The sequence below is a fragment of the Cervus canadensis genome, chromosome 19 (genome assembly GCF_019320065.1).
Source record: "Cervus canadensis isolate Bull #8, Minnesota chromosome 19, ASM1932006v1, whole genome shotgun sequence".
Classification (NCBI taxonomy): Eukaryota; Metazoa; Chordata; class Mammalia; order Artiodactyla; family Cervidae; genus Cervus; species Cervus canadensis.
Genome location: NC_057404.1, coordinates 41,288,907 through 41,312,457, shown reverse-complemented (window position 1 = coordinate 41,312,457; position 23,551 = coordinate 41,288,907). Strand labels below are relative to the sequence as shown.

The 23,551-nt window shown below is 42.1% G+C and overlaps 1 protein-coding gene across 3 annotated transcripts in view; it reads left to right on the top strand.

Annotated features, from left to right (window-relative positions):
• The first annotated feature begins 627 nt into the window (after nt 1-627).
• SLC39A8 (solute carrier family 39 member 8) overlaps nt 628-23,551 on the top strand; it is an 82,576-nt gene continuing 59,652 nt past the window's right edge. The window contains exons 1-2 of one of the 3 annotated variants that reach the window (XM_043438787.1): nt 628-887; nt 1,653-2,126. In XM_043438787.1, coding sequence (XP_043294722.1) covers nt 1,908-2,126 — 219 coding nt within the window. In that variant the 5' untranslated portion in view covers nt 628-887; nt 1,653-1,907. Of the gene's footprint in view, nt 888-1,064; nt 1,232-1,652; nt 2,127-23,551 lie in introns of those variants that run through there. The other 2 variants (XM_043438785.1, XM_043438786.1) reach the window with 2 other exon arrangements.

Here is a 23,551-nt window from a genome sequence, read left to right as displayed (position 1 = left end):
TCCGTGCTCTGTGGTTAGAACACTAGCAAAGCTTCGTGGCTTCCCTGGCGGCTCAGTGGTAAAGAACATGCCTGCAAAGCAGGAGATGCAGTTCCGATCCCTGGGGAAGATCCCCTGGAACAGGAAATGGCAACCCACTCCAGTACTCTTGCCTGGGAAGCCCAGGGATAGAGGAGCCTCGTGGGCTACAGTTCATGTGGTCACAAAAGAGTTGGACAGAACTTTAGCGACTAAACAACAAAACTTTCTCCATAGGGACAGTCCTGCAGATATGTCCCCCTAGATCCTCATCCTTCTGGAATTTTCTCTCCGTGTCTCTTTCTTCCACCATCTAAGTTCCTCGTGGGAAATGAGATTGCTTGCCCCTTGTCTGGATTTAGTGCCTCTCGTAAAATGTGCTCTTGTAAGAAGCCGTGCCCTCCCCGGTGAAATACAAGAACAGCGCTCTGAATTCCTCTTACCGTCCTTCTGTCCCAGTGAATCGTGGTTTCACTTTATTTCTGGACAGTGGTAGCTACCAGACACAACCTTTGCCCTCAAACACCGCGTTCACTTTGCACAAACTTGTTGACCTTACACCTAAGTCGGCTTTTCTTGAACTCTCATCTGAACAAACAAACAATTCACTCTGATCTGCGGATATCCCGTGCGGCGTCAGGAAGGGCCGGGTAGAGCAGTGCCGGCTCTGAGCTCGCCACCACCGCTCCAGATTGGGTTTCCTTTTTCTCTTGGCTTTAAGAAAGACAAAAAAGCAATTCCTGCTAAATCTCTTAGACAATGCTGAGGGTTCCAGGCTCCATTGCAGGAAGCTGGTTTCCACAAGGTAACAAAGAGACCGCCAAGGTCAGAAAGGAGGCGAGAGAGATCGACCGGAAAGTGGCCTTCAGGTAACTCCCCGAGGGTGAGGGTGGGAGCCGGCGCCGCTGGGGGTAGGGGTGCGCCGCGCCCGCCGAGAGGCGAGGGCTGCGGCTGTGCGCCCCGGCGTGGACGCGCGCGGGAGTCCAGGCCGGCGAGTGGCACCACGTGCTGCGGGGAGGCGGGGACAGGGCCCTCCTCCTCCGGTTATTTGTAAAGAGCGCGGGGCCGGAGCTCAGAGTTTTCACTGCGGACTCGCCAGGGATAGTGTTGAGAGAGGGGGAGGGAGGGGAGGAAAGAAGGAAGGAGAGAGGGGACTGACTTACGTGGACAAAAACAGACGCAGAAATACACAGGCGAGGTGAGAGGTTAGCAGGTCAGCTCACCTACTTCTCTGCTTGCCAAGGAAGATCTGGGAGAGGGAGGGTCCCGTTTAGACGGTCAAACCCCAGGACCCCGAAGGGGCCATTTCCTGCAGCTGCCTGGGGACTGCACGCCTCACCCCTTCTAAGTTTGCTGATGGAATTAATCAGAGAGAAAGGAAGGGGAGGTGGGGTTCTGTAGCCAGTGTAGTTTTCGTCCTAAAAAGGGACGTGGTTTGGGGCTTTAGATCCGGAAGGAGCATGTCTCATCACACTGCAAGCTAATCCTGGGATGTCTGCAAACTCCGCTCCGGGGCAGTTGGCCCAAGGCCCAGCGGGGCGTTCGAGGGCTCCGGCCTCGCAGTGCTCCCGAGGCTGGCCGGCTGGTAGCCGGGTGGCCTTTATCTCTGTCCCCCTTTGTCCTTTTTATCTCAGGCTCTCCAGGAGGCCCGGGGGCCCGCTCTGTCTATCGCTCCCACCCCCTCGGCTGCACCGCCACTTCAATGCCCGGCAGGTCGCGGGCTGCTGCTATTTCGAAGGCGCCGGAGGACCAGGTGCGCCCCGCGCCACCGCTGACCCGGACCGGCGCCGACGCCTGACCGGCGCCCTTGGGCACCGACGCGGCTGCGCCCGGCACGCCCCTGTGCGCTCCAGTCCGTTTTGGGCCCGTGAGGGGCAACCCCGGCCAGGATGGCCCCGGGTCGAGCGGTGGCTGGGCTCCTGCTGCTGGCGGCCGCTGGCCTCGGAGGGGAGGCGGACGGGCCCGGGCTCGCCTTCAGCGAGGATGTGCTGAGCGTGTTCGGCGCCAACCGGAGCCTGTCTGCGGCGCAGCTCGGGCGCCTGTTGGAGCGTCTGGGAGCCGCCCCCGAGGAGGGCGCCCCCGAGCTCGGACAGCTGCACTTCAACCAGGTACGGCCGGGTCGGGCCGCCCTTCCCGAAACGCCGGGGTGTCCGGAGACGTCCATTTGTACTTGAACGTTGATTAAAGGGGACAAGCGCAGGAGAAAGAACTTGGTTTTGTCTCTCATGTGTGAGGCGGGTCCTGTTTTTTTTTTTTTTTTTAATTGTATCTGACTTTCTAGCCGGGGTTAAAGGGCTGGCGGTGACGAGGGAGCCAGAAATTACAGTTTTATGCCCGATGAGTTGAGCCGTCAGACGCTTGTGGTTATAAGATTTTATGCAAAAGTTGATGAAGTAGTTGAGTGCGGGAAGCACCTTGAGAGATGCGTTTGAGATAGGAATGGCGCACTTAAGTCTTCCTGGCGGAGATAGTGGTTCACAGGCACCCCCGTTAACAGCAGCTTGATGGGTAACGGCTGCTAGCAAGGTATAATGTAGTTCTGTCTTTCCCGTGTAAGTTATAGGAGGCACTTAGGGCTGAAGGGCTTACTGTATAGAGACCAGGAGGCCGAGGGGGCTCTGAGACCAAGATCACACATCCAACTGGTGATGGAACTGGGTTTAGAGCCATAGTTTTTGTTCATCTATCAGGTCAAAGGTTTGATTTTAATATTCATGCATTCATTCATTTAAACAAAAAGAAAAAAACCAAAACCCTATCTTAGTACAGATACACAGCATTAGTTAGGCGTTTGGTAATTCTTAAGATTTAAGGATCACCCTAAGTTACCTAGGCGCAATTAAGACCATACCCATCAGTAAAAAGGGTATTAGGGATTCTTCGTTATTTCCATAATAAATAGCCTATGATTATTTCTTAAAATTGTGAAATAAGCAAAATGTGCTTTTAGCATCCTCCCCAGAAATCCCCTCTCCTTTTTAAAACTCTGTTAACTCAGTGCTTTGATTCTTTTTCCCCCCCTTCTGCTGTGGTTCCAGTGACAACTGATGATGAATGGCAGTATTCAGTACTTTCCCTATTGTTTGTCACTTCTGGGTGATGTTAGTTTGTGTTACAAAAAGTTTTGTGGTCCAAAATGTTTGAGAATGTTAAAAAATGTTTGGAAATGTTATACTGTTACTCTACTCTTGGAAATCTAGTTTCCCAATGTATCTGGCCTTTGATTACAATTAGGGAAATTTTAATCAGATAGTGAAGTGAAAGTCGCTCAGTTGTGTCTTTGTGACCCCATGGATCATACAGTTCATGGAATTCTCCAGGCCAGAATACTGGAGTGGGTGGTGGTGGTGGTTTAGTTGCTAAGCCATGTCCGACTCTTGCAACCCTATGGACTGTAGCCCGCCAGGCTTCTCTGTCCATGGGATTCTCTAGGCAAGAATAAATACTGGACTGGGTAGCCCTTCCCTTCTCCAGGGGATCTTCCCAACCCAGGGATTGAATCCAGGTCTCCCACATTGCAGGCAGATTCTTTACCAGCTGAGCCACCAGGGAAGCCCCTTTAATCAGACAAATTCTTTGCTGATAACCTTATAGTTTGGCATTAATTTTGTTAGAAATATCTTACCTCAATTAAAACATGCAGTACATAAGAAGTATAAGATTCTGATGCCATGAGGTATCAGAGTGCGCGTCCTTTGATTTAGAAAGGTTTTATTGTCCTCTTATGCAAGTTCTTTAGTAAACTGTCTATCAGGTTCTTGCATGGCATTACATGCCAGAATGTAATGGCTAAGAAATGATACATTGGAAAAGCTGAAATGACTTCATATTATATTGATGTTTTAGAAAATAAGGCAAACAACTAACTTCATAAGTATTTTCCATCTAGTTGCAGACTTTTCAATCAAGGGAAACAGCTGAGCTGACTAAAGCATTTCTAGATAGGAGCAGGAGTGGTCCGTCATTTGCTTAGAAAGAAGCTTGGGGACTTGACTTGCAGCTGCATATCTGTGGCCTACACATTGTTTTGACTTAAATTATCTCCTTATCTTGCAGTGTTTGGAGGTGCTGGTGAATTATAATGGGACAAAATACCCCTGAACCACACCTTGGCAGACAGTGGAAAATATACCTAAATAATTTAGGAAAGTTGCTTAAGTTTGTTAGCAATATGATTCCTAGTTTATGAGTAAGTAGGTACCTCAATAGGTAAATTATATCTATGTTGACACCTTGTTTTTCCTTCTTCTGTTTGCATATTTAACTACCCTCATTATGGCCTCTGTGGACATCAAAAAGAGATGAGGAAAAGCCCATAATTACTTTGGAAACAAAGGGAAGCCAAGGAAAATTTATCACTTGATCAGACCTAGCAAACATCTGTTTGATGTTTTAAAAAAGTTCTACTGATAACAACCATCATCAGTTAAATGATGTTGAATGAAATGCCATTCCAGAAGAATCTGTTAATTTGCTGGCGTTTACAGCTGCTCCAGCAGGAAACTATCCAATTTGGAGCAAAATTTAGGGCTGTTAATATCTCTATACCTTAAAGACGGTAACTTCAGTTTCCTCACCTGCAACAAAGTAGAATAATAATAAATGTGAAAAACATGATTCTCTGACTTTGAAGACAGTTGAAAAGATAGAATTTATTTCTTTGGGCCAGGGATTTATTGAATCTTATATGAGATCTATTTACAAATAACATTGTTTTTTTGGATGAGGGCTAAGACCAGTTTTTCCGCAGACTACTGTGCTAAAAATTTAGACAGTCTCGGAAGGTTTTCTAATATTTTTTCAGTATCCCTAAATACTATTAGGAGAAGGAAATGGCAACCCATTCCAGTGTTCTGCCTGGAAAATCCCATGGACGGAGGAACCTGGTAGGTCCATGGGGTCGTGAAGAGTCGGACACGACTGAGTGACTTAACTTTCCCTTTTCACTTCCATGAATTAGAGAAGGATATGGTAACCCCACTCCAGTATTTTTGCCTGGAGAATCCCAGGGACAGAGGAGCCTGGTGGGCTGCCGTCTATGGGGTTGCACAGAGTCGGACACGACTAAAGCGACTTAGCAGCGGTAGCAGCAAGTACTATTAAATTAGCTTGTTGCTTTGGGACATCAAAGTGACCTGAGTTCAAACTGGAGACAATAGAATAGTTGAGTTGACTGTTTTGCTTCTTATGGTTTCTGAGGGTACAAAGAGCAGGTAGAAGAAGTAGGCCAAACAAGTGAGAGGAAGGAGCTCTTTTATCTAAATGGGTCTCTGGGGCCCAAGACAAAGTGTAGGTCTGCTCTATCTGAGGGAGTTTCTAGAATACAAAGGGATTGCTTCTTGGCCGTTTGGCTAAGATCAAGTGTAGAATACAAAGGGAAGCCCCAACTGAGTAAATACCCTGGGTGATTAATTTAGGGGATTTAAGAATGGGCTCCTGGAGAAGGAAATGGCAACCCACTCCAGTATTCTTGCCTGGAGAATCCCACGGACTGAGGATCCTGGTAGGCTACAGTCCATGGGGTCGCAAAGAGTCGGACACGACTGAACGACTTCACTTCTTCACTTCACTTCAAGAATGGGCTCAGTGCCACCTTTTGTTTGTTCTGATAGTCCTTCCTTCTCATTCTCCAAGTGGTCTTTTCTCTTCATTTCTCCTTCAAAACCCCTCATTTCTAAATTATCACACTCAGCTGCAGGAAATGTTTCTATTTAAATCAGTCTCCTGGGGAGGGTTGGTGGGGGTGCTGGGGATGTGGGTGTGGGTGTGGCAGGTTGTCATGTGAGGCAGCCTTTGTTTCCCACCATCACTCAACCTTTGATTTTTGCTTATCTCTCCTAACTTCATTTTTTTCATTTGATAAAAATCTTGCAGCATAGCTCCTGCATCTTATTTTTTTCATTCACAGGTTGTTTTGAGACATTTTTCAATTCATATTCAGTCTTCATAAAGCAATGCTTGGAGTATGCCTCTCTTCTTTGAGTTCTCCATGAATTCCCTTGGCTGGTGAAGTCTAAATCTGGAGTCTGGCATTTGAGGCTTTGCACATCAAGGGTAACCCTAAGATATCAACCTAACCTGCCCAGACCTAGCACTCACTACATTAAACTAGTCATTCTTCTGTGACTTCACCTTATATTTTTATTCAAGCACTTTTTACCTCATTATCTTCCTTGCACCCTTTCCTGTTCCCACATGTGTTGTCCTTCATTTCCTTGAATTACCCTCTCAAAATCTTACACTTTTAAAAACCCAGCTACACTCTTCCATAAAATATTTCTAGGACTTCACAGCCACTGCTGATTTGCCAATTTCTCTTTTTTTGAATTCTTGAAATATTTTCATTATGCTGTGAGACTTAGCTTTTCATGTGTTTTAGAAATATTTTGAGTAATTACTATACTCTAATTAGAGTGGTCTTTTAAAAGTACAAACCTAACCATACTGCTCATTTTTTAAGAACAGTTAAATATCTTCAAGACAAACTTCAAACACTTTAAAGTGGCTTAAGACTTTTTATGGTCTATTTCCTGTGTATTTCCCAAGTCTTATCCTTTGCTACTACTCCAGTCTTCGTAGACTGCTGGTAGTTCCTGGTTCTGCGTACACATCTGCTTCTGCTTTAGGTATCAGTTTACATAACTTCTTCCAAGAAGCCTTTCTTAGCCTGTTCAGGGATTTAGTAGAAGCCCTGTTAATAATTGGTGCCTCTGCAATCATAACATATATTGAAATTGTAGTTTAATATGTAAATAATTTATATATATTTAAATTTTCTGTTCACATGGTTGAATGTCCTCCCCTCCTCCAATATGATTTTGAACAAATTAAAGGGAATGATCTGACTCATCTCTTCAGGGGCTAGTGTAATGCCTGGTACACAACACATATTCATTATATGTGTATGTATATATATATATATATACACACACACACACTTCTTTTCTTTTAAGCCGAGTCAGACGGCTTGTGGGATCTTAGTTCCCTGACCAGGGATTGAACCTGGGCCCTCAGCAGTGAAAGCTCCATATCCTAAACACTGGACTGCCATGGAATTTCCCATTATATATATTTTTGAATGAATGAGTGAAGATTGCTTAATACGAGTAAGGCAATTTGAGCCCTCACATGACTTTACAGTTTCTAGGTAGATGTATGACATAATGCATGTATGACTACAGTGTATAATAGAATGATATATTTGATTAAAGAATTTTAAACAAAAGTGGAATGGGATCAGACTTGTGTTTTTAGAAAATTTTTCTGCATGAGAGTGTGGAATGTGTCAGAGTGGGTCGAGACAGGAACTAAGGAGGAAACTGCAGTGGTTTGTAGGAGCTGTAATGATTGCTTGAACCTGGAGAGGCCATCAGGAGGTAGCATAAAGGCTCTGCCTTCTCCTGGGAGAGCAGCCATGACTGAGCAGTAGGAAAAAAAAGTCCCAAAGTCAGGTATTTTTTACTGCAGCCTTTTGTCTGTAGTGGTCATGTAACTATTATTAGACCTTTCCTTTCATTAATTTATGGCCTGAGGATGCCAGAGGAAGAGGCAGTGAGGTAACTGTTGGCTTATTTCAGTGGGGTCAGGCTAGTGGTCTGTAGCAAACACAGGAGTGTGTGTGTGTGGTTATTACATTATGCATAGCTTGTGGTATGGGAGCGGGTAACAGTGCATTAGATGAAGGATGTGCTGGGAAGCACTGATTGTAGATGGATGAGAGAAAGTATCTGTTGTTGCCCTCTTTTTTCCCCCCTGTTTTATGTTCTGAAAAATGGTGGGATCAGTGTCCTGGGAATGCCTTCCAGCCTGCCTGTTCAGGTGAAAAACTTGTCTGGAATGGCAGGATAGAAGGGTGTGGTTGTACTTACGTCTTTGGGGCCTTTTCCTTCAAGACAATGGACTTATTCTGATTTATTATATCGTTCTATTTAACTTGACTGTGTACAGTGTGATCATTGTTTCCAAAAGGTTTTGAAGAAATGAGAGACACTCATAGCTCACTTGACCATGATGTCAAGCGCTTAGTTTGCTCCCTTGCCAGGGATGATGGTAATCCATATGAGAAAATATCCTTCATTCTTTCCATATCTAACTCCCAAATTTGCATCTTCACCCACTACTCTAGGAGTCACATAGACCCTTGTGTACATAACATAAATAATTATATCTAAGGATTTATTGTTTTTTTCTTTTTCTGTATGACATACTCTTAACCAATTTATTTGTATTAACACATTTCAAAATCACAGCAATCCTATGATAACAATACCATTATTAACTTTACACAGGAGAAATATGTGGTTCCGAGAGATTAAACTCAACAAAAATCAAACAGTAAGTGGTAGAACCTCAGACAATCCTAAATCCTGTCGACTAAAAAAGATGCATAACTTGAGAGCTGCGAGTTAAGTTTTATTTGGGGCAAAGTGAGGACTGCGACTGAGGAGACAGCATCTCAGTTAGTTCTGAGACACTGCTTCCAAGAGGCAGTGTGGGAAGGTCAATATATAATATTTTGGTGAAGGGGGAGTTCAATGCAATTAAGCACTTGTTTGACAAAAGGTTTTCTGCTAGTTATTAGGAGCTGATGTCATCATGAAGGGATTTAGTACTTTTCTAGATATGAGGAGATGCAAAGATTGGCTTATGAAATCAGTTCCTGAGAATATCTGACTATCAAAAGACCTGTTCCACCGGAGTGCCTGGAGCACAGAGAGCCTCACTCCACCCGGAACTCCCTCAGGGGGTGTTGAAGGTTCAATCTCTGCAGATGCAGGTGGCAAATGCCCTTGGTGTTCAGCCGCTGGCAATGCTCTTGGCAAGTGCCAATTTGTAGTTGACAATACTACAGTGGATTTTTTGAATTTTACTTTAGAAAATCATACTGTCTCTAGCCCGGGCAACTGTTACTTCAGATTTTGATCTAACCATCAGTTACTTATCTACTTACATTGCTTGGTCACCTTAAGGGCAAAGAAATTATAATGATGATGATGGATCCTTGTCCTCAGAGAGCTTTTGATCTAGGAAGTAGGTGGCAACTTGTGGGAAATATGTAAGGCAAAACTGCAGTAGTTAAATAATCACTGAAAGAAATATTACCAGACATGTCATAAGACTGTGTGTGATTAATTGCCAAATGAACACTTTTGGTAGCATGCTGTATTAGTTGAAAAGAGTGAGGGAGCCTTTTGGGAAACACCTCATGAAGGAGTTACTAGTCAGTCAGTTCTCTTGTTTTTGGAGAATTTGGCTTGTTTGGTTTGGCTTTTAAAATACTTACTTGATGAACATCTGCTAGAACCAAATGTCTGTGCTGTTAATCACAAGATGGATTTGCCAGTGGGTTCCATGAATTCTCTAATAGAAGGAAAATTTATTTTATTTCTCTCTTATATGTTGAATTTTTCTTGGAGAAAATATTTTGGCAATAACAGTTCTCCTAATTCTGAGTTTCAGAGTTTTCCTGGAGAACAGCATATTAATCAACTTCTTTCTTCTGTGGATAGATTGTGGGTATGGGAGAAATACCCATGTCTAGTGTTAAATTTTTCAGTCTTGTTCTCACTTTTACTCTAAAATTCTACCAATGAATTTACTCTCTCTTCTGGCAGTTTAGAGTATACGTCCTTCTTTTTAAAAAGAAATTGTGCTATATTCTCTCTGGCAGATAGTTCTTTTTTATACATATTAATTAATCATCTTTTTTATTTTTTTAATTGATGTACAATACTATATGTTACTGGTGTACAATATAGTGATTCACAGCTTTTAAAAATTATACTTCATTTATAGTTACAAAATATTGGTTATGTTCCGTACATTGTACAATATATCCTTGTAACTTATACATTGTAGTCTGCTCCTCTTAATCCTGCAAGTCCTCCTTTTTCATGCCTGTGAAGCAGCTGCATTGCTGACTGCACAATACTGGAGAAAGAGGATTGTGCATCGGTGCTAGGGAATGAGTTGAAGCAATGAGGACAGAGCAGAGTATTTTAACAGAATTCCTAACTCTTGGACTCTCGTTGCCGCTGAGGTGAGAGTTTGAACTCTTAACACAATTATGAAGAGAGGGTGTAGTAAACTTTCCTTTTAATTGAGGTAGATCTTCATTTCTCTTTAGAGATGTTCAAAGTGGAGTAGCTGGGGGGGAGATTTTGAGTTTTCGTGCTTTCCATGGTTCACACCATATTTCTGTTTCTTGAGGATGTCCACCTTGGCAGATGTTGAGGGGCAAAGTCTTCATCTTCCCATCATAGAAACCCATTGCTTTTCAACTATGACTGCAGCTTAAGAATTTTTTCTTTACATTCAGTAGACATTTGAATCCTCGAGGTTTTATTTCTTTTGCTGGTAGTAGGGGCTTGGGGAAGAAGACTCTTGAAAGAGTCCCTTGGACAGCAAGGAGATCAAACCAGTCAATACTAAAGGAAATCAACCCTGAATATTCATTGGAAGGACTGATGCTGAAGCTGAAACTCCAATACTTTGGCCACCTGATGCAAAGAGCAGACTCACTGGAAAAGACCCTGCTGCTGGAAAAGATTGAGGGCAGGAGAAGGGGATGACAGTGGATGAGATGATTGGATGGCATCACCGACTCAATGGATATGAATTTGAGCAAACTCCAGGAGGTTGTGAAGAACAGGAAAGGCTGGCATGCTGCAATCCATGGGGTCGCAAAGAGTCAGACACGAGTAACCAGCTGAACGACAACAACCAATGGACTTGGGGGAGAAAATAGGAATATAAATAGGCATGGGAAATAGGCCTGAAGTTGAGAGGGATTGACATTTCTCAGGGAGAAGCAAAGCAACCTGCAGTGAGGGTTAGTCTAATGCGGTTGGTAATAAAGAGTTTGCCAGTTACTTGGATTCAGAGTGGCATTTCCACAAGGGACTGTCCACATTACTAAGTGCACACAGTTAATGTTAGGATCATTTGCAATGCAATTTGTTAAAAAAAAGATTGTTACTAAACTCTGGACAACCTAAGGAACTTGTAGGCTTCAGAGAGTGTTCCCATTTCCAGTTCCAGGTGATGGTGGATTCTTGTTCGTAATTGAATATTGAAACTAATTTATTCTCCAACTGTTCCCCGTGTCTCTCTCAGGAGCCAAATGGGTTTGCCGAGTCTTGAGATTTATTTTATAAAGAAATGAAACTATCACTGAATTACCTTTGTGATGATGGAATTTTGGAACATAGAAAATCTTCAGAATGGAGCCTTGTTTAATTTGGTTTCCATATCCTTCCAAAGATCCTCTGTTGTTTTTCTTGGCCTGAAGTTTAAGGAGAACAAAAACAAAAATCTGTGAATTCTAGATCAAAGGTGTTAACCTGAAAAGTAGTAGTATGCCTTCCAACTCCAAATATTTAGTACCTTACTTTATTTATACTTAACTGAATAGAGTAAAAAACTCAGGCGAGCCTTGATAAGTCCTCTAAGGCTTTATTTCTGTGAACCTAGTTCAAAAATAATACACTTCTCATCGATACATTCAGTGGGTTTCTTAGCTCTCTAACTATAGAAGAGAATACAACAAAATGGTTAACAATTTAGTCTTGGTAGTTAAACCAGACCTGGGCTGAAATTCTAATTCTGTCACTTATTAGCTGGGGAATCACAGCCAAGTGACTTAATCTCCTTAATCCTTAGTTTTCACATCTGTGAACTGAAAGAATGAAACTTATCATAGGGTAGTTGTGAACTAAGATATATGAACAATAATAATAATAATTACTGAGCACTCATTATATTTTAGGCATTTCTATAATTAGTGTATTACATTTAGTAAATCAAACAAAGACGCTGTTTTTTCCTGTATTACTTCAAATAGCAAATAAAAAGACAGTGATGTAAAATACTTAGCCTGGCTCAAATTATGTGCTCAATGTATAGTTATTTTCATTGTAATACTATGTTAGTTGATATGGCTTTGCAAGAGCTTAACTATCCTTAACAAAATTGTCTTTCACTGGAGGCCGGCGCACCTTAGGGTCAGTCAACTTAGAAGAAAGCACTGCTATAAAAAGAGGGCAGGGATTAATGAAATAAAAAGTTCAGTGAGAACTACATCAGTCCAGTGAATTTGGTGTTAGTTTCCATGGTGATTCTCCTCTTGAGAAAGACTTTACTATTTGCCTCTTCTTCCTTTTCATCAAACAGTAGTAATAAACTCCTGAAAATGTAAACATTAGAGACTAATGAAATAATTTGAGTATTTCAATAGACATTGAAATTGTAAACATTCCCTCTTTTCTAGAGGGCTTCAGAGGCTTTATTTAGGGGTTTTATAATTTTTTATGTTTGTAATTTTTGTTTTATAATTTTTGTCCAAAGTTTGCATCAATACTGAAATGTGAATGATTGGAAGTCCACATCATACTTGTAGAAATGGATGTAATTGTGGTTTTAAGTTCAAGACCTCCGTATGGGTTAGGCAAGCCAGAAGAATCCAGGTTCTCCAGATTCAGTTGACCTTTTCAATTGGAAGTAGATAAGAGAACAGGAGCCACTGTGGTCTCACAGTGATATGTGAGGGACATTTCTCTTCAGGAACAGGGAAAGAGAAGTTAGCCCAAACTTCAGAGGAGAGGTAAAATTAGGAGGTCGATTCTGAGTTGAGTCACACATCCTGCTGTAAATGACTATTGAACATATATGCTAGAAAACACACGGACCCTTTTATTAAGGAAGGCACCCTATTGATGATATCAGGTACTTGAGTTTGAGTATCAAATCATGATGCTCTACAGTTTTCTTTAGGAACAGGGATCTCAGAATTCAGGTATATCCTTTGGTTACTTTTCTTACACATATTAATGGGAAAGTCTAAACACTGGATTAGAAAGTCTCTAATCTTGGGATGAATGCCATTTAAGTAAATGTTCAGTTAGGACCTTCACTCTAGCAGAGGAAGCAAGTCCTGGTAGTAGTGGTAGTTAACACTTATGCAGCACTTACCATGTGCCAGGCATTATATCTTCTTATGTACTGTCCCAATAAGCCTCTTAATCTCACCGGGTAAGTACTCTAGGTATTCCATAAAGAAACCCAGTCTGGCTGAGACCTCCCTCAGCCTCAGCCCAGAAATGGCAGAGTGAGGATTCCACTCCGGAGTGACTTGACTTCACAACCTATGCTCTCTCCACTGTTGCTTCTCATATGAAGAATATAATCCTGGTTTGTTTTCCAAAAATCTTAGTGCCTCGTATATTATCCAAGTGCCTAGGTGTCAAGGTAGAACTGATGCCGGTTTCTTGAAGCCCCTGGAAACAGTACAATTATTTTTTTTTTCAGTAAAGCAAGAAAAAAATTATTATTATTGTTTTTCCCTGCTGAACTGCTTGCAGGAATCAGGTCTAGTGTTAAAACATGATTGTTAATTCCTTCACAAGCTATTTTTCAACCTGACAATATTATTTCGTGATCATTGACATTTGATATTCCAAGTAGTATTGTCAGAGAATTAGAACATAGCAGTTTCCCCCAAAACTGAGGCACAAATAAGTCATCTGGCAGCAATCACCATGTGCCCAGATTTGTCTGGGAAAACAGAGGTACCAATTTTGAATCCTCAGTTCTTCTGCATTGTTCTGGTTTTAGGCAGGTGTTTCTTTAGTGTGGCTCTTATGCTATAAATCCCCTGAATATCCCATGGTCTTCATGCTTTAGTTGCTATATATAACTTGGGCAGTGGTAATATATTAAGCCTATTCTATTTTCTTACCTTCCAGACACTCCTCAGCACATTGTAGTCTGGCTGTTTCCCCAACACTTGCTTAAAATTGCTCTAAAGGATGTCACCCAGAATGTCTTACTGCTAAATACAGTGGGAGAGTCTCAGGCTTTACCTGTATTAATTTTGATGACATTGAACACTTCCTCCTTGAAACCCACACTCTCCTTGCCCGCAGCTGCCCCTGCCTTGGTTTGAATTTCTTACCTCTTTGGCTGTTTCTTTTCAATTTGTGTCTTTTGCCCATCCTTTAAATATTGATGTTCCTGAGGGCTCTGTCTCAAGCCCTCTTCCTTTTGATTTTGCACACTCTCTGTGCAACCTCAGTCACTCCTCTGGCTGCAGTTGTCACCTCTCTGTGGATGCTTTCTGCATAGGTTGGCTTGGTCCACATTTCTCTCTTGATGTTCAGCTTGCACAACCTCTTGCCAATTGATGTCTAACTCTCTCCCCTCCCCAACTCAGCAGGTCTAAACCTGTCCCAAATGGAACTCATCAACTCCATCCTTTCTCCACCCACACCTTCTGGTAATCCTATTTGTCAGTCTCCGTGATCAGCATCACCCTCCACTCCATTGACTACGATGAAAAACTGGATGTTATTTTTGACTCCTGTCTCTTCCTACTTCCCATGTCAAATGCACATAAATTCTGTCACAGTAACTTAAACATTGCTTATTTAATATCTGTAAATTCCAATGTTCTCTTTTGTGTAAGGAGAAGAGTTTTACCTGCTTTATGGGATTGTTGTGAGATTAAATTAGATATTGTATCTCGCATTGTGTTTGTGCCTGGCAGGCTGCTGCCCACTGCGTTCCGTGCTGCCCCATGTCCTATCTTTCACATTGCTGCCAGATTTATATCTCAAATATGCAAATCGGATCATTTCACCATCCTCAGATGGCTTATGATTACTGTAAGAATAAATCTAAACTCCTTGCCTGGTACTTAAGGCCCTATAGTACCTACACTTACCTCCTGTATGTCTCCAACCTTATTTCTTCTTTTTTCTTCACATCTCATCTTAGATGTTGTTTGCTTCAGGAAGACTTGGACAGTCCTGTTACTTTAGGGGAGGTTAGTTATTCTGTCTCCTCATAAATGAATCTACCCTAACACTTAGCAGGCCATACTGTAATTACTTAATATTATTTTAAAAAATCTGAACCTGTACTAGTCTCTGAGATCTGTTGTGAGGCTAGGGACTGGATTTATCTCAGTCATTTCTTTTTTTTAAAGATTTTTTTTTTTTTGATGTGGACCAATTTTAAAGTCTTTATTGAATTCATTGCAATACTGCTTCTTTTTTATGTCTTTTTTTTTTTTTTTCGGCTGCAAGGCATGTGGGGTCTTAGCTCCTCCCAGCGACTGACCCTGCACTCCCTGCATTGGAAGGTGAGATCTTAACCATTCACCTGCCAGGGAAGTCCTTCAGTCACTTTCTGTATTCCTGTAATTAGCATCAGTTCAGTTCAGTTCAGTCACTCAGTCGTGTCCAACTCTTTGCAACCCCATGAACTGTAACACGCCAGGCTTCCCTGTCCATCACCAACTCCCAGAGCTTGCTCAAACTCATGTCCATCTAGTTGGTGATGCCATCCAACCGTCTCATCCTCTGTCGTCCCCTTCTCCTCCCGCCTTCGGTCTTTCCCAGCATCGGGGTCTTTTCTAGTGAGTCAATTCTTTGCATCAGGTGGACAAAGTACTGGAGCTTCAGCTTCAGCATCAGTCCTTCCAGTGAATATTCAGGACTGATTTTCTTTAGGATGGACTGGTTTGATCTTCTTGCATGCCAAGGGACTCTCAAGAGTCTTCTCCAACACCACAGTTCAAAAGCATCAATTCTTTGACGCTCAGCTTTCTTTATACTCCAACTCTCACATCCATACATGACTACTGGAAAAACCATAGCCTTGACTAGATGGAGCTTTGTTGGCAAAGTAATGTCTCTGCTTTTTAATATGCTGTCTAGGTTGGTCATAACTTTTCTTCCAAGGAACAAGCGTCTTATAATTTCATGGCTGCAGTCACCATCTGCAGTGATTTTGGAGCCCAAGAAAATGCAGTCCATCACTGTTTCCATTGTTTCCTCATCTGTTTGCCATGAAGTGATGGGACTGGATGCCATGATTTTAGTTTTTGAATGTTGAGTTTTAAGCCAGCTTTTTCACTCTCTTTCACTTTCATCAAGAGACTCTTCAGTTCCTCTTCACTTTCTGCTATATGGGTGGTGTCATCTGCGTATATGAGGTTATTGATACCTAACCTAGTTACTAGCATAGGCTAGTAACTAGCATAGTGTCTAGCATATAGTTGGTATTCAGGTAATATTTATTAAATGAATGAATAACTTCAGCTTTTTACAATAAATTTTCTGCCAATATAGCTTTTAAAATTATTTCAGTCAACCTGGATGTCTCATCTAGTTAAACATAAACCAGCAATCCATTTATTTGATGCAGACAAATTAATAAAAAATAGAAAAGAAATTATGTTAGAATTCACCCATGTATCATATCAATAGAAGGAAATAATAAAGGCTTTATTCCTTCCAATTTTTGAAATTTCTAGAGTTTTTTGGTCATAATTTAGACTGAGATTTTCTCCATAGCCCAGAGCTGTAAGTTTTAGGACAACTTGCAGACACTGGTGGCAATATTAGTTTATTTGTGGTTATCAAGTCCCTACTGAGATGATGCTGGGAAAGTTTCAAAGAATGAGCAAAGCAACATGACTAGAAAAATTTGAGTCTTCAGAATTCCTGGTAAATGTCTCAGGTTATCACTTTGTATTTCTCAGAATTAATATTCAGACACTATATATTAATCTCTGATCTTTCATTCACATCCCTTTCCTTAATCTATCATGTCAGTGATTGTTATAAGTTGAGTGTCTTCTGTGTCTGAAGCTTTGCTAGAAGTTGAGGAAGATAAGAAATAGCACATCCTTCCTCTCTAGATGTTCATGATCTTATTAAAGAGATACTCATTTTCATGAACAGATGGTAATACGAGGAAGCACACAATAAGTACTAAATATGTAAATTCTATGAGTGGCGGAGTCTGGAGAGCATAGATATATTAAGCAGAGGCAATGGGGGCCAAACGTAGGACAGATGGAAGCTGGATACTTTGAGAGGAAGTATCTCAGAATTCTAAGGAGGGATCTTAGGGCAGGCAAAGTCACAGTGAAAGTAAAACATATATTAGAACTGCTTGGTTAAAATAGAGAGTTTAAGTATGCTTTTGCGGGAGGGCAGGGCAAGGAAGGAAGGTTGGAGACAGATAATTCTTCAGTGTTAGGTGTTTAGCCTCTTGGCAGAAGGAAAAGTGTTTGTTTGTTTGTTTTTGGTGTGTATGAAGGAGCTTAGTTTGAGCAGAAGAGTGATAATGCCAACATTTCAGTAGAGATAGTCTTGTGTGTGGGAGAGGGGTAAAGATAAACAGGATAAGAGACTGATGGAATAAGATTGGTTAGAAATTCCCAACTTGTCAGTTAAGTGGCATGTAAGTGCCTGTCTGTTGTTCTTATGCCCAAGACCAAAACTTTTGATCTCAGGATCCTTTGTGCTCTTAAAAATTCATGAAGACACCAATATACTAAAGTATGTGTGATTTATAGCTATTGATATTTACCATCATAGAAATTAATGTTAAGAAAAATTAAATATTTATTTAATATATCAAGATTGCTGGGAGAAATATCAATAACCTCAGATATGCCGATGACACCATCCTTATGGCAGGAAGTGAAGGAGAACTAAAGAACCTCTTGATGAAAGTGAAAGAGGAGAGTGAAAAAGTTGGCTTAAAGCTCAGCATTCAGAAAACGAAGATCATGGCATCTGGTCCCATCACTTCATGGCAAATAGATGGGGAAACAGTGGAAATAGTGGCTGACTTCATTTTTTGGGGCTCCAAAATCACTGCAGATGGTGACTGCCACCATGAAATTAAAAGACGCTTACTCCTTGGAAGGAAAGTTATGACCAACCTAGATAGCATATTATTAAAAAGCAGAGACATTACTTTGCCAACAAAGGTCTGTCTAGTCAAGGCTATGGTTTTTCCATATGTATGGACGTGAGAGTTGGACTATAAAGAAACCTGAGTGCCAAAGAATTGATGCTTTTGAACTGTGGTGTTGGAGAAGACTCTTGAGAGTCCCTTGGCATGCAAGAAGATCAAACCATTCCATCCTAAAGGAAATCAGTCCTGAATATTCATTGGAAGGACTGATGCTGAAGCCGAAACTCCAATACTTTGTCTACCTGATGCAAAGAATTGACTCACTAGAAAAGACCCCGATGCTGGGAAAGATTGAAAGTGGGAAGAGAAGGGGAAGACAGAGGATGAGACGGTTGGATGGCATCACTGACTCAGTGGACATGAGTTTGAGTGACCTCTGGGAGTTGGTAATGGACAGGGGGGCATGGGGTCGCAAAGAGTCGCACACGACTGAATGACTGAACTGAACTGAACTGAAAAGATGTTTTGTTCTTAACAACAAGCAGGAGGCCTAGGGAACTAACTCCTTGCCCCTGGAGGCAGGTCAGGATCAGGAAGTCAAGAATCTAGGTTATTTGTCCTCTGACACTACCCTGGGCTTCTAGGTGAGAGAACCTTGAGAAACTGCATGGAGAGTGGGGCATGGCTGAGAAACTTGTCGGTAGCTGTGGTCAAGTCAGAAAATTTTGTAAACCTCTTTTAAAGAGTGTATCAAAGCTTTTAAAATTTCTTTTTTTTTTTAGTAAAAATTAAAAAAAGAAAAAAAGAAAAATAAATCAACATGTCTTAATTGTATTTGGAGGAACCTGGAAAAAGATTAAAAAACCCCAATGATTTGACTTTATTTTCCTCATTGAATTTGGAATACGTGCATGTTGTCTAAAATGTTGGCAAACATGCGACCTGTGACGTTGCTCAGTCGTGTCCGACTCTTTGCGACCCCGTGTACCATAGCCCACCAGGCTCCTCAGTCCATGGAATCCTCCAGGCAAGAATACTGGAGTGGGTTGCCATTTCCTTCTCCAGGGGATCTTCCCAACCCAGGGATCGAACCCGGGTCCCCCGCACACCAGGCAGATGCTTTACCCTCTGAGCCACAGGGAAGCCCCAGAGAAGCAGAAAGGAAAAAACAAAAAAAATCGCCCATAATTTCAGCATTTTGAGGCACGTATCTCTGGATTTTATTTAACTTGGTTTATAGCAGTGGTATTACTATTATTATTATTTTTTTGCAGTGGTATCATTTTACACACATTGTTTTGTAGTAATCTGTTTTTTCCCCTTAAAGTGAAAAGTGAAAGTGTTAGTTGCTCAATCATGTCCGACTCTCTGTGACCCCATGGACTGTAACCTCCCAGGCTCCTCTGTCCATGCGGTTCTCCAGGCAAGAATCCTGGAGTGGACTGTCATTTCCTTCTCCAGGGGATCTTCCCCAGGGACTGAACCTGCATTGAAACTTCCCCAGGGTCTCCTGCATTGAAGGCAGATTCTCTACTGTCTCTTTCTCCTTTAAATAATATATCCAGGAAAGGGTCTTTTTGTCTTCTCTTAAGGAAGAGCTTTGAGCGTGCTGGTGAGCATGCACACACGTGTGTGTGTGTGTACATATGTTTTACATCATGGGAGGGGAGTGTTGCAGTACCATAGTGGCTTCAGTAAGAAAACCTACAGGGAAAATAGAAGACCAAATCTTGGGGAAACAGAGTCGGGATCACTGGAGTAGCCACTTCTTACACCTTAGAAGATCATTCTTCTAGGATGTTCTCTCACACTTTAGAAAACTCTTTTGTCATGGTGAAATAATCATGACTAAACTTTAAAGAGGAAATTAAGAGGGGGAAAAAGTTCAAGAGAAGATTGGCAGAGGGTGACCGAGCACATACACACGTTGTGCAATATCAAGGCGGCTTGGAAGTGGTGTGGAGTTCCTTGTAACTGCAGTTCCATTGCTGCGTCATAAACAAACCTGGAAGTGATGCCTACAGTTACTCCCACTTTTGGCTTCCACTACCAGCATGGAGCGTTTGAATCACCAGTTCCCAGCTGTTGTGCGCTCACCCTTGAAGGGGAAAGTTAATTGAAGAGTTCACTGTTTTCAAGGTCAGAAATGGCCTCCCAATTGTTCAACTCAAATCACCTTTTTAAACTTTAAATATTTAAATTGTCCTCTTGGCATCTTTGGCCAGTTGCCATAATATTCGATACATTCTTGTGTGTACTTCATCTTCTATACTTCTTTTCCTTTTTTTATAATTTTGTTTAAGTAACTACTGTGAAAAACCAGTTTGGCAGTTGGTTTTGAAAACTGCTGTGAAGACAGGTGAGGGGTTAATTCATTCATTTACTACATTCATTCAACAAGTATTTGCTGATCTTTGCTGTGTATCACCCACACGGTATTAATATTGTTAGTAATAGCAGTAGTTAATCCAACACTAAGATAGATATGTGCTCAAGGATTCCAGAGGTTTCTTTCCCATTAAATATTTATTTTAGATCTTCATCTTTTTCTCTTCCTGATACATTCCTAACAGTCTGAGACCAGTGTTCCTGGTCTTGCCGTCTTATGTTTATACGATGGTAGCTTAGGTGGCTGAATCAATAAGCTGGCTTCTCTGCTTGAACTGTAAGAATACTGGGTTTAAAGCAGTGACAGGGAAGCAAAGCAAAGAATACCCACTTCTGGATGTCCTCGGTTTGATGACCCTGTGGCAGGGGTATGCCGTGGCTGCGTCAGCAGCTGTGGGCCTATGGTGGAGGGTGCTGTGCCAGCTCGGGGCTCTCTGCCTCTTCAATGTGGCTGTTGCACCTTGCCCAGCCACACTGGGTGTTCGGGTGATGAGCTTCTTGGAGGCTGATGGACAATAAGGAAGGCTTATTGGAAGGGCAAAAGTCATGCCCCTCTTCCATTTCCCTCTTAATTCTCACCATGGTAAGAAAACTTGACTGATGTTTGAATTTGGCTGATGTTTATTTTTGAGGTCTGTCTTTGGATAGGATGCTAAATATGGTCTAAGAGTAATTTAGCTTGATGATTCAAGTCACTGTAAGTCACATTTAGACACTATTTATAAGTGTATAAATACATTCCTTGATGGGTCTAAATAGTTCTTTCTTTCATTGTTTGTGTCCTTCTTCTCAGTGTTCAGCCCACCTAAACATAGGAGACACAGGAAGGCGTTGGCTTGAATTTTAAGTTGTTTCATCTTGGACAATTTACCTTTCTAAGAGATGATTTCTGTATCCCAGATTTCTCTTAAAATCTACAATAGCATGGTAGTTGACGTGGGGATTAAAATAGATTATACATTTATCTTAAGCATATAGCTTTTATATACTGGCCAGAATTCCTATAGTAACTATTATTTATAAAATTCATTTGTCAAGTAATCACATAGTTTCTTGCATTACTGATGCTGTAGCCACGCATTCTGGGAAACAAACTCACTCAGAAGGACAATGCAGATAGCAGAGTGCAGATTATTACACCAGCAGGCCCAAGGCAGTGTCTCCTCTTAGCCAAGGACCGTGACCAGTTTTTCTGAAAACCTTATATACCCTAAGTTTAGGTGCCCAAACCCACCTCCTCAAATTCCCTGAAACTAGTCTGAACAAAGGGAAAGAAAGATGCAATCAAAGTTAACCCGTGATTCATATGCCTTAAGCCTAGGTAGTTAACAGTGGACAATCATCAATAGGCCTGTGGTCATACCCCAATAAGTATAATATAATTTATGATTCTATTTGGTTACACAGATAATTAGGGTGTTCTTTTAGGCAACAGAGTCTAGGTATGAGCCCTGGGGCTCTTCCATCCGGGGGGTCTGGTTTTCCAGTTGGTATGTCGTTTCCATAGATCCTGGGCATAGAGCTCAAAGTCCACAGTCCAGCCCAAGATGGAGTCCTGCTTTCGAGATGGAGCCTGTTCTGTCTGTTTCATCCTTCATTCCCCACTCCTGATGCTCTTAACTCATAGTATGAGCATCGTTCATAGGGATATATTGCACCCTGACTCTCCGACCTCCAATTTGGGAGAACGACATCAACCTTTGGGTTACAAAGTTCATAACACATTATAAAATAAAGGGTCCACAAAGCAGATCATGGAAACTATAACAGTGGTCAATATAGTTTTCCACCAAACACCCTTCACCCAGGATAGGACTGAAGTTCAAAAAGGAAGATCATCATCAGACATAACTTTTACCTGACCTTTCATGTCATCTAGGGTGGCTAATATATAGCCAGATAAGTCAGGAATATATACACAACATTCCACTTTAATTATAGCACAGGTCCCTCTTTGTACTGAAACTATGGTTAGTCTCAAGATGATACCAGCAAGTCCTTGTAGCAGCAGTTGATTGTAGAGCTTCATCCCTTTTTCTTCTTTAAGATGATCTTGGTTTTACGGGGATCAGTGGGGTCCCTTTGCACAGTCCACTCAGCGTCCTCTAGGTCTGCGTGGAATGCCCTCTTCACCCTCGTGTGGTGGATCCAGGGGGTGACACCTGCAACTTTAACTGCAGTAGGGATGGTTAGAACAACAGTATATGGACCCTTCCAATGTGGGGCCAAGGAGTCGTGTTTCCAGCCCTTGACCACACCTGATCCCTGGGCACAAATTCATGAATCTGTTCCCCAAGGGAGAACGGCACCCTTTCTTGTACAAACTTAGTTAACTGATTTATTACCTTTCCCGGTTGTTCCATCTGCTGTGAAATCTCATCTCCCCTTACCTGAGGCAAATTTGTTGACACCTGTTTTATTATGGGAGGGGGCCTCCCATACACAATTTTGTCCGGAGAAGAGCCATGGGACCGTGGGTCATCCTGAGTCTGAGCAGAGCCGTCGGAAACGAATCCACCCAGGAGCAGTCAGTCTCTAAGATCCACCTGGAGAGTCTCTTCATGTGTCCGGTTGGTTCCTTCCACCATCCCAGAACTCTGGGGCCCATATGCTTATCTAATTTCCACTTGATGTTTAAAGTTTTGCTTACTTGTTATACTAAATCAGCTACGAAAGCCGGGCTATGATCCGATTCAATGCTGGTAGGAAATCCAAATCTGGGAACTATCTCCCTAAGCAGGCACCAGGCTACTTCGGATGCTCTTTCAGTCCAGGTAGGAAAAGCTTCTACCCATCCTGAGAACATACATACTATGACCAGCAGGTAATGGTAGTGTCAGTGAGGTTTCATTTCAGTGAAGTCCACTTCCAAGTGTTCAAAGGGCAGCGTGCCTTTTGGCTGAATCCCTGGAGGTTTCTGTCTGTGCCGAGAGACAGCACTGACCTGTGAGCAGGCAGTGCAGTTCTGAGGTGGGTTTGGGCATGTACACTTAGGGTATATAAGGTTTTCAGAAAAACTGGTCGGGGTCCTTGGCTAAGAGGAGACTCTGCCTTGGGCCCGCCAGTGTAATTAACTGCACTCCACTATCTGCATTGTCCTTCTGAGTGAGTTTGTTTCCCAGGATGTGTGGCTACAACATTGAGTTCTGCTTTACTTGAGGTTTTTTTTGACCCAGGTCTTATCTTCCAGCCATCAGAAGCATTGAACTAACATTTCAGATACAGCACATGTATCTCCTCCTCCAAGAAGCCTTCCCTGACCTCTTCTTCCCTCACAAGATGTTGCATGTGTCTTTAATATTATATCAATTTAGAACAATTAATTGTTATAGTTATCTGTGAAAGTCAAAGTGTTACTCACTCAGTCGTCTCTGACTCTTTGCGATCCCTTGGACTGTAGCCTGTCAGGCCTCTCTGTCCATGGAATTCTCCA